General features: G+C 36.2%; 1 protein-coding gene across 1 annotated transcript in view; it reads left to right on the top strand.

The window, feature by feature from the left end:
- Positions 1–12,188, top strand: part of LOC121891197 (myelin regulatory factor-like protein) — a 25,738-nt gene extending 13,550 nt beyond the window's left edge. Inside the window, exons 13-25 of the mRNA XM_042403999.1 lie at positions 73–182; positions 1,388–1,533; positions 3,296–3,457; positions 3,554–3,625; positions 4,929–4,975; positions 5,412–5,573; positions 5,692–5,739; positions 6,528–6,612; positions 7,244–7,318; positions 8,048–8,159; positions 10,128–10,199; positions 11,123–11,211; positions 11,369–12,188. Coding sequence (XP_042259933.1) covers positions 73–182; positions 1,388–1,533; positions 3,296–3,457; positions 3,554–3,625; positions 4,929–4,975; positions 5,412–5,573; positions 5,692–5,739; positions 6,528–6,612; positions 7,244–7,318; positions 8,048–8,159; positions 10,128–10,199; positions 11,123–11,211; position 11,369 — 1,181 coding nt within the window. The 3' untranslated portion in view covers positions 11,370–12,188. The remainder of the gene's footprint in view (positions 1–72; positions 183–1,387; positions 1,534–3,295; positions 3,458–3,553; positions 3,626–4,928; positions 4,976–5,411; positions 5,574–5,691; positions 5,740–6,527; positions 6,613–7,243; positions 7,319–8,047; positions 8,160–10,127; positions 10,200–11,122; positions 11,212–11,368) is intronic.

Here is a 12,188-nt window from a genome sequence, read left to right as displayed (position 1 = left end):
TCCATGAGTGTGCGTTAGTGTTTATATTGTGATTCTTTTGAACAATAACAACATTACTGTCTGATCTTTCAGGTATATTAGCTCAGGAGGTGAAGGAGCTGCTGCCGTCAGCGGTGAAGGAGGTCGGAGACGTCACCTGTTCTGACGGAGAGAAGATTCCTAACTTCCTCATGGTGGACAAGGTATATTCTCCTCCCTCCATCATTTCTGCCTCCAGACTGTGTTATTTTACCTTTATTTGATAATTTTGTTTGTGTTAGAGACAATTAAAAGTTCAAACAGCAGAAAATGGCATGTTTTAAAGGTCAAATGTTTAGCAATGTATTAATAAATCAATAAATTAGCTGATTTAACCTAAAAAAAACCCCAGAAAAAACAGAGTGGAAACTTCAAAAATTACAAAAAAAATTACAAAAAAGATTTTACACTTGACGGAGGTGGAAAAGTTAACATATCAATTAAAACGAAATGGAAACGTCACTGAAGAGCTGAAAACATCAGATCTGTGTGAAGCGATGAGGAGACTGTAACCTTCCTCAAATCAATACATGAAACAAACAGAAATTTCATATTTCCATCATGTTTTCAACATGGTTTTCCATCGTTTGAGCTTTGACTGCTGCTCTTTTAATGACGGTTTAACGGCACCGACTAGAGAATTAGCACCATCAACTGTTTATCTGCTAAGATTCACATAACGGCAGTGGATTGGAAAAAGCATTCATTTGAATTTTCTTTTGCTGATATTCTGGAAATTGGGTTAAAATTTGCGTTAAATTTGGATGGAAACCTGGCTACAATCTCTTTAAATCTACATACTATTTCAGGATAGAATCGCTCTGCTACACTTTTAGGTTTCTTTAATCAGTCTGAAAATGTCAACTGCATTGCTGATGTTATTGTTTAAAGAAGAAGATAATACAACAATTTATTTTAGCATTGAGGTTAATTCTCAACTGCGGGGAACACATGTCTGTGATGATATTTAAGGTTCACTTACTAGCTTTTTCCTGTCCTTTCAATCATATTTCATAGTCTTTTTCAGCAAATGGAACTTGCTCAGGTGTCATCACATGAACTTCCATCCACATCCAATACTTGAGACAATTTGAAGAGATATTCCCCTCATAAACATGACTACATACTTAGATTTTATGATGAGCAAATTCCATTTGCTAAAGAAGGTTGGGAAAAAGCTAGTAAGTAAACCTTGAGTTTACAATATATCTTCACAAAAATTTTTGTTGAAATTCAACAACTACAGTTACCAAGACTCTTAACAATTACAAGTTGTTATTTCTCGGTCCCAGCAGGATACATAACAGAGAGAAGCTGTCTACATGCCTCTGATGCCCTCTTCCTCTTCTTCCTCCTCTTCCTCCTGCAGGAGCAGATCTTCATGGAGAACGTCGGGGCAGTGCAGCAGCTGTCGAAGCTCACCGACAATCTGGAAAGTCGAATCAATGACCTGGAAGTGTGGAACCGCCGACTGGCCAAACTGAAGAGCCTGACGGGCAGCCTGCGCTCCACCGGGTACCTTCATCCATTCATACATCCATGTATTCATATATTCATCTCTCATTATAGATATCACCATTTACAGGGGTAATAGAAACACCTTGCAGTAATTTCCGGTCAGTGTTGGGTTTCAATTATGGTGATGTTTAGCAAATGACAGATACCGATCTTGCACCGTCAAACTGACATGTATCAGAGGAAAAGGCTGTTAATAGCATTTAGCAGGCTATAGCTAGCTTAGCTTGCAAGGTTTAAAGATTAAAGAGCTTAAAAGTTTACCTGCATATGTCAAGATTTGCCACTTTGGATACTGAATATTGTGGTCCTTTTTACTTCAATGCCAAACTGAGATCCAACCAGGAACTAAAGGAATTAGTTTTGTAACTCTGACTGGACTTTAAGTTTAGACGTCAGTATACTCCAACAGAACTGTTTGTCGGACGGTTGAACAGCTTTCTGATGTCTGATTTGTATTTGATTTTTCTTTAAATTTTGGTAACTTTCCAAAACTGTCAGTCCAACATTTACACCCACTTCACGCAGTGATTGGCCAGCTGTGTGGAGGTGAGAAAGTAAAAGTGTACAAACGACTGCAACATGATAAATTCCTTCCAGCAGAGACTGTCTGAAAATGCACGTTGTTATCTCCATATTCACATTACTGAGTGTCCCCCCTCTCTATGACAGCCAACTTTTTACCTCACCTTATAACTGTTTAATGGTTTAGAACAGCTATAAACACTTTTGCCTTCCAACATGGTTGGATATCACGTCATACAAAGTGGTTCTTTTCTTGCATAACCCAACCTTTAGTCTCTAATCCTCTCATATAAAAATCATGTACATTAGTGGATGAGGTAGCATTGTAGAATAAAACTGGCTGAGGTAAGAGTGGAGAACTTTTTAAGATGTTTATGTAAGTGCAGTTCAGGTTTTACTGTATACAGTGCTGTGGAAATGTACTGATGAAGTGAATTAATGTGTGTGTGTGTGTATGTTGCATAATGGTGGAATTACTGTGTTATCAGTGCATCAGTGCAAATCACAGTTCAAGGACAAACTGAAGGCTACTGTGTGAAGACATCCTCCAGTTTTAACAGACTGGTCTATTGCTGTGCTTTAGTTTCACATTTTGGCCCCCCCTCTGTGGCTTGTTGAAAGGCATTGTGGGAAATGTAGGCAAAGAAAACAACATAAGAGAGGCTGCAATAAAGTTGGTTCACTTCTTCAAAACAACATCTGAACTGTGCTTTCAAGTGTTGATAGTTTATTGATACAATTATTATGTTATCTGTTCATTATTGGTTAAAGCTCCTCAAAAACCATTTTAATACATTATTTTTATAATAATGCCATGTAGGAATTACATTAAAATAATTTATATTATAGTGTCTGTAATAGTAAATTATTTATTATTATTATTGGCTTTCTGCTTTGTTGCTGTATAGTCTAGTACAAGGTGCTGTTTTCTTTTTTATAACTTGCTTTCTTTTGTTGTTCAGCAGCTGGTTTTGCTGAATCTGTGCTGCTGAGTATTTGTCTGCTCATTTGCTGGACTTTATTTGACTGTTCTGCGATTATGTTCTTTTTGTTGTATTTTTGTAAACTTATGTGACTAGTTGTGTTGCAGTTCAAGAAATTATTTTTCAAACTCTCAAAATAATGGAAATTGTTTGGAATTGTCCATCACCGCTTTTGAAATTTGGTAAACAAAAACAAAAAAAAAAATCCATCAGTGATTTCCAAATAAATGTGAATTTTGTGTTTTCTCCAAAAGGATACCCAGGAAACCCAGCAGTGTGTCGATGACGCAGAGTCCTGACACATGTAAGACTGGGACAGTTCAGAAGGAAGGCTGGAGTCAGAAGTACTGCCACTGTCTGCGACATAAAGTCTTCCAGGCTAGTGTCTTCACCCTGCTGGCCACCATGGCTTTGTGGTGAGGCATGATGTCACTTCCTGTTGTTCTACATAGTGACAATATAAGAAATGTAGGAATTTAAAACAGTTATGGTGTGTTTGTCTGTATGTGCAGCGTCATCTCCATCACCGCTCTGTACCTACTGAATTTGAAGGAGGAAGACCTTGGCGCCTTTCCTGGCAACAGGTAAACAACCGAGCCTTTTCACTGTCCAAATACAAAACACAAAGTACCATTTATAACCCATTTAGTTACAGCCTGGCAATCACCAAATAAAACCTAGCAACCACTGAATATTCCTGAGCAAAAACCTTGTAACACCCTTACAACCATTCACAGTGTCTTAGCGACCCCATAGTAACACCTCAGAAACCTTTCCCATTGGACCAGCCCAGTAACACCCGACCACTACCTTTATAACCTCAAAGTAACACTTAAGTAACCACATAAAATAGCCTAGAAACACCCTGTAACACTCTAGCAACTACCTAGTGACCACTGACATTCACCTGGCAAACACCTAGTAACACTTTACCAATATTATTCTTCTTTTAACCAGTCACTTGGCAATCACCTATTTACACCATACCATTAGTATTCCCATTGTCACTTCTGATAACCGCTTGGCAACCAAATAGTAACATCCTATCAATAGTATTCCCATTGTAACCACTAACAGTCACCTGGCAACCATCTAATAACACCATTCTGACAGTTGACCCCCCAAATCAATCCTTAGCAACCAATGATTGTCCTATTGGACCCACCAATAACATCCTACCGTCCCCTTTGTAACCTCAGAGTAACTCTCTAGTAACAACATACAGTCCTCGACTTTGACCACCTCTAAATCCAGGTAAAAACTTTTATGATTATGTTCTGCACTGCCTTTGACTGACCTTTTTCTTTACCTATCTTCTTTTATCTTTTAAAATTGCTTTAATGCATTATGTAAAGCGCTTAAAATCGCCTTTTAGCAACATTCTTGCAACCACTGACTTTGCTGTTTTGTGGCAACCGGCACGTAACACCCTCACAACTACCAAGTAACATCATAGTAACCAGTGAGTCACTTTACAATCACCCAGTAACACTCTACTATTAGTATTCCTTTGTGTAACCTCCTCCTACCTGGCAACCCTTTAGTAACACCTTACCATTAGTATTTCCTTCAACCTCAGAGTAACTTCCACAGACACAGTCTCCTTGCAACACCCTAGCAACAGTCACTTGGCAACCTCCCTATCAAACCACTGGTAGTTCCTTAGCAACCACATGGTAACACTATTATAAACCATTTCCCCTCTCTGAAATTTTAAACACAGATGTTATCGGTGTAGTTTATTTGCTAATTTTGGTTAGCTTGTTAGTCACCGGCTCAAAGGCTGCCTGTGACATTTACAGACTTGTCTTCTAATGACATAATGACTGAGTTGCAACAGTGTTCTGTGTGGCGTTGTTTGTGCTGATTGTTGTTTCTGTCTGTTAGTAACAACAGCATGGTTCCTCTGCACACTACAGCCTGGAGCAGCACAGGTAAACTTCAGCCTTACAACACTGACTGTGTTTACATAGAGGATGTAAAGTTCATGTTTATAAGTATAGTCGAGCAGTCAACAGGTGTCAGACTGCAGCAAAATCCAAAGTATCCTGTTTGCATGGATTCAGTATAATCCCGAGTCCAAAGTGATGTCAGATAACCACTGAGCATTTAAAAATAGCCACTGATTAATGACTGGATTGATTCATTCATTCACATACTGACTACTGCTAACTTGTGTTTCATATCATAGAAGATTAAAGCCACTTGTAAATTCTGAGATTAATCCCATAAATGTGAGCAAATTCCAGCTTCTATCTTAAAGTTACAGTTTCACCTAAACTATTAGCATCAATGCCAACTGTAAAAAATAAAATAAACTGGTTTCAGTAGCTATTTTTTATCATTTTAACTCTCACTTCTCTTCTGCAGTCCCGCCAACCAGCCCACCAGGCCCCTGGCCCCCAGACGTGGACTTCTGTGACCTGCTGTACTGTGACCAGGTGTACTGCTGCTCTTCACCAGCAGAGAGCAGCACTGAATCCAACGTCACCATCACTGAATCAGCTGGAGCAGAGGAGTCTGATCTTGCAGGTAACAGCAGCTCACTGACCTACATGCTTGTTGACATTAATGTATACACATAAATACAAAGAAAGAAAGACAGTCACTGATTTCTGTTTTAATGTTTGGTGTGTTTTTTTCCCTGCAGACAAAAGAAAAGAAAAACTTTATCACAAGCTTAAAGATGACAGAGACTGTGAGTGTTTACTTTCCACATCTTTTAAAATAAACGACCACATTGACCCTTTGACAGATCATTGTGTTCAGTAGATATGAAGAGGCAGAGACTGATGGATGCGATCCTGTAGCTTCAGCTCTCGCCAACAACAACTACAAACCAGATTGGGATGAAATTTGATGTGATGCCCTGAAGTTTTCTCTCATACCACCATCAGACCAATATTACCCAGAATTAAAATTAAAAGCTAAAATGATAAATGATTATTATATACCATCATACTTACCTCTCAGAATAATTAAGTCATAATTACATGTTAAAAATAAAAGTTTCTGATCAAATTCAACACAAGCAACCTCTGAGGGCAGCTAGTGGGGCTTTAGACTGTAAGTTTAAAAGTAAAATAAATGAAAACAACTTTACATTTATAATGAGAGCTGAGCTTCAGGGAAAGAGCTCTGTTATGTTGGTGTGAGGACAGAGACTGGACTGATGAAAACAGAGATTGACAGAAGAATAATTGGCACCAACAGTCATTTTTAAAGCAAAAATAGTGAAAAAATGCTTAATATTCTCAGCTTTCAGCTTCTCTAAAAGCAGGATTTGCTTCTTCTCTGTCATATATAATAGTGAGCTGAACACCTTTTGGCTTTTAGTCAGACAAAATAAGACATTTGAAGACGTCACCATGGCCTCGGTGTAGTTGGGATTGGCATTTTGACAATGAAAATAATTGTTAGTTGCAGCCCTGAAGCACTGGAAAACACAGCATTATATATAAATGTGTTCTTCTTTCTCCCTGTCAGGGACAAACACCACCATGAATTATTTCATGATCAAAGAAAATCAGCAGATAATTGACAGCAGATACTGTCTAAGAGACAAATGTGGGTAAGTAAGAAAAGAAACACACTGGAAATGTAGGACAGGACAGAAAAATATCTCCTCAAGTACAACACAACTCTGAAAGAATAAAAATTTTTAAAAAAAAATACATTTTTAAGATAAATAAATCAATAAAATTATAATAAAACAGTGAGCTTTTAAAAGAAATATACATGCCCATGCCCTGTTTTTATTATAATTTTATTGATTTATTTATCTGAAAAATGTATTTTTTTTTATTATCATTCTTTCAGAGTTGCATTGTCTCCTTGGCTTATAGCTTTATACACCAGCCACTCTATATACAGGTTGACCCCTCTTGTTTCCATGTTGGGTAGGGGTGGGAATGAGGAGTTTGAGTTGGTTTGCTTTTTAAATTTAATTTCAGATTTCTGTCTTTACACTGAAAATAAACTTTACGTTTTTCCTGCTGAAGCCAGTTGGGACAGCTCAGACTTTTCATTGAAACTCTCAACAAGTTTACAGGTGTAATTGTGGCCTGAAAGTTCTGAAAAGTCACTAATTAGCAAGAGTCAGTTTGAATCACATACAGAGAAAGGTGTCTGGTCAAAATAATGCATATTTTTCCTCTTGATTCCTCTTGGAGGACTGATTGATCTCTTTGTGTTTCCTTTAGGCCAGGTAGATACATCTTCAGAGTTCCCATCAGCCAGTTTGTCCCAGTCAACATGAGAGTCACCCTGCTCATGAAGTAAGTACTGACTGACCCACCGCTAATAATACAGATAGACATTCACGTATATAAAAACACACTTTTACCTACAGTACATCATAGTCAGCTATATGTGAATTTAAAGTAAACAATCACTTCTGCAGGAGAGGTAGGACAGTGAAAGATTGCGTCTCTCCTAAAAAAAAAAAGTTGAGACTGAATGAAAAATTTTAACCCTTTCAGATCACATCCCTAATCGTATAGTGCACCTTTTTCACAATATATGCCAAAAAAATGCAAAAAAAAATCAATTTCTTGGTATTCTTATATAAAAATTCAACTGACAGCAGTGATCATAACTCATAATTTAGCTAACATCGTCATCCATCGGCTTACAGGGTTTATCATATCCTGTTATAAGATACTGTACAATACATTCATTTCTTGTAAACATTGGCATTTTTTAAAATTAAATTAGCATAGAATTGGGATGCAGTAAGAGCTAGTATATGCTCACTTAACCATAGCTGTGTGGTTGCTAATGCAGCTCATTAGAACACTAGCTAACATAGCCAGTTGAAATCACCATTAGCATGCTATCATTAGCATGAGTGAGTTTGCTAGTTGATGCTCCTGCCAGCTCGTTAGCTTGCTGACATTTGTGTTAGCTGAGCTCCTTTTTCTCAAGAGTGTTTTTTGTGTACAAACTAAAGCTAAAGACATAAATGAAAAATGATCTCATTTACATATATATTTATTTCTGTGTAGTTCTACAGAGCTGCTGGTGGTCCATCTGTGTAGTTTTGATGAGTCAGTGGCCTGCTCTGCTGTGTTGGATATAAACACTGTGACTGGGAGCAGATACCCCTCGAACACACAGGTAAATATTAACTTTCACCTACAGTACAAAATACAGTGTACTCGGTGCTTATTTACTTATAAGTATACAATAAAAAAAAATTTAAAATTCTCCTCAGTTTCTTATTACATCAAGTAAATGTTCCCAAAGTTCCCTATTGTTATAACATGTTATTTTAATGTTATAATGACATATTTTTCACTTTTATTAGAAACCTATCTTGTTACAACAAGATTATGAAAGTTTTCTCATTATTGCACAATAACAACAAATCTTATTATACAGTATGAAGAAAATATCAGATTAACAAATGCCTTTTAACATTATAACAAGATATTTTCACCCTTTACTGACTTATTTTCTTGTTATTACTTTCAAATTATTCCATTTTACAAGAAAATGTTCTTATTATACTAACATATCTTGTAATATCATGAAGCTTTTATCATTATTACACAATAACAAAGTATCTCATTATATGAAGAAAAATATTTCTACCTCTTAATGACAAATGTTTCTCGTTATTACTACCACATTTTTCCCTTCTCTTGTTATAACCAACACATTTAATTGTGTTGGTTATAAATATTTCTCATTATTACACAATGCAATCATATCTCATTAAAACAAGAAATGTTTTTACATTTACATGACATACAGACAGATTTCATTAAAACATTAAACTTTTCTTCTTACAATATGATAAGTTTGAGTGTCGTTATAACCAGAAATTTCCATTTATTGTAAAAACATGAAAGATCCAGTCAACACCTAAAGACAAGACATCAGTTAGAAAAACTGACAATAGTTTAATTAAGTTTTATGTTATGTTTGGGAGGATACACTGAGAAAGTATCATCCATTTATTCATCCGTTATCTATACCCACTTAATCCGTGCAGGGTTAATGCAGGTTTATCTGGCTCCCTGTGGTTCTATGAAGTTCGGATAGAGTAAATATTCACATGTTTTTGTCTCTATTGGTGTTCGTCCATTGTTTTTGTCTATTTGTGTCTCAATGTGTGTTGGTTTGAGGGTCAGTGAGGTTCCAGTCTACTAACTCAGTTACCATTACAGTTAATAATGCAGGATGTGTGGGGAAACACTGATGAATAATGGATATCTGGCAGGGTTTCCCTCACATCAGGATGACAACATGCTAATCACAGCCACACTCACACTAATCCAGTACATGTACACCAATCAGCATGTTACTGGAACGTAGAGAACACAGAAGAGACTGTATACTAGACAAAACACACTCGTATAATGGGTATTTTAGGCTCATTTGATTGGTCGTTTTTGCCGTTGTGCTTTAATCATGATTCCAAATGGTTTTGTCTGTCCCAGTTCCTGCTAAAAGTGCAGATTGTATTTTTATTTTACAAATACTTCTTGGGGACAGAGCTGCCCAGAAGCTAAAGCAATTCAGCATGTGAATATTTTAAAGTCCAACTGAAATTAAATTGTATTTTGTTTTCTACTACAGCAGCATATCTGCTCTGTAAATCACTTGTCCTGTGTTCTCCTTTAAGAGAAAATCAGACACCAAAAGAGAGAATTTTATATTTAAAAAACTTTCAGTTTCAAGATGGAGCCACATAATTTTACATTAATTCAGTGGAATACTATTATTTGTCTACATACCTGGAGTCCTAATTTCCATACAGCAAATTAAATGTTGTATAATGCGATAACGTCGTTCTATCATAGGCAGAGCAGACGGTCACACTGAGCCTGACAGCATCCTGCTACACAATAAAAGAGCCACAGACTCTGAACAACAACCCACATCAATTCAGTTAACAAACCACTACAAATATGTAATGTAACAAAAGGATATTTATCTAGCAGGCTAGCAGAGGACATAACTAACGCTCAAGTGGAGATACCGGGAGGTTTTTCTTTTTATAGGAAAATGGGCTTTTGTTGGACAAGCCTTCAACTGATCTTTGTGGTTTGGTATTTCTCTGTTTGTCTGTCTCTGCAGGGAGAACACGAATGGCCTCTCCACGTGGCTCGTCTTTATCGCAGCTCTTATCACTTTCGCTCCGCAGTGGCCGTAAGGAAATTATTTTTCTCTTTCTTTTGTCTTCCTTTCATGAGACGTAACACACAATGACCTCCTTGGATTTATAATCAGTTGTCTGTTGATGTTTTGAAACTCATCATAATTCACATGTTAGTTTTAAAGCATCAGTAGTGAGATTTTGTATTTAAAATACAAGAAAATCACACTGAAACTTAAATAGTCCCCAAATGAATGCACAATTTCCTCCTGTTTTAGTCATTTTTGCTTAAAACGACAGTGACCAGCTATTCTAGGAAATTACTGAGCCTGTTTTTTAAATCAAACTATATATTTGTGAGATGTTTTTTAAAAAAAAAAATTACATCATAAAAATTTTGAGCAAATTTTAACCAAATTTCCTGAAAATTCAATTTAGTGTGTGTTTGCATCCACTACTGTTGTGTGAATATTTGAAGATAACAGTTGGTTGTTGTCATTGTAGAAGAAGAGGACACAAGATGATGTCATTAAAAGAGCTCAAACAATGGAAAACCATGTGGAAAACATGGTGGAAATATGACATTTATGTTTGTTTCCTGTATTAATTTGAGGAACGTTACAGTCTCCTCATCGCTCCACACAGATCTGATGTTTTCAGCTCTTCAGTGATGTTTAAGTCACATGATTCATGTGGGTCATCATCGCATTTTGCTTTTATGCGCAAATTGGAAAGCTGAATAAAAACAAGTGGATGGAAACGCACCTACTGACAGAGTAGGAAAAAGAGAGTATTAGGAGACAAACTAACATATTGTTGGTTTTGGTCTTTTCATTTGATTAGATGATAATAGAAAAAATACAGAAACACACCAGCATTGTCCATAATCTTCCAGTACGGTTGGCCAAAGATAATTTAAAAATTGTGCCTTTATTTTGTAGTATTTATTCATATTTTCTTTTAACTGTCTCTCTAGGGTCAAGCAGACTGTGATACTGACCATCACTTCCGGGGGGCGCTCTTCACCGACTACCACTTCCACTTCTACCGACGCTGCACAGACTAGTAAACACATTTACAAAGACAGAAATTAATATTTGCATTTCACACTTTCCCACACGAATACAATAATCTGAAACACCGACACAGAGATATATCATCACTTCCTGCTTTTATTTACTTAAATTTTTGTGGTATCTTTATATTTTTCCTGCTTCGATAGAGAGAGTTCAGGTCGTAAAGACGCAGACCAACAGAACGACGTCACAATAATTCATTTCATCAGCATCCTGCCCTCAAAGATGAATCAAAGACTAATTTTCTGCACTTCAGACAGAGAAGTTATTGTGGTAATTATGTACAGGAATCAGTAAATGGAACTCAGATACTGATTTTATTCATTTTTAAAGGATGTTAACATGATTCATTTACCTGAAAATTTGAAAACTGGCTAATTAAGTGGTACTCCTTTCTGTTGGTCTTTGGTTTTTAGTTATTATGAAGTTTGTAGATTTTTGCTGTAAAATACTTATGCTTATGGAAGAGGACTACATCTATGTGTATCTAAAATAATGTGAATTTTTAGATTACCCTCTCAATTTCAAGAAGAACTTTGAGAATTACATCAGAATTCAACAAAATTCTGACATTTTCCTAAAATTCTGAAATTAAACTCAATGTTTACTGAAATTGAAGACTAACAAAATTAAATCATAATTCTGGAAATTGATTTTCTTATCTGAATTTGATCACAAAACCACACTGAAATACAAAATATTTAAAACCACAATGTACTCATGTTAAAAGAAAATTGAAAAGCCTCCTATAAACTAAGAACAGTGGTCTGCCTGGTGCAAGATGTTAAAATTGCTTGTTAAAATAATAATATTGATGTGGTTTGAGTCATTTCTGAGTGTGAAACTGTGAAATGAATCTTTTCTATGAGCTGAACTGAATGTGACTCCTGACTGCTCTACTTCATGTGAAATGAAAGCTAATAAACAGTGAGGTCAAAAAGTTGAATAAAATGTTTAAAAAATGTA

Source organism: Thunnus maccoyii, chromosome 23, assembly GCF_910596095.1.
Source record: "Thunnus maccoyii chromosome 23, fThuMac1.1, whole genome shotgun sequence".
Taxonomy (NCBI): Eukaryota; Metazoa; Chordata; class Actinopteri; order Scombriformes; family Scombridae; genus Thunnus; species Thunnus maccoyii.
This window is presented reverse-complemented; position numbering and strand designations above follow the sequence as displayed.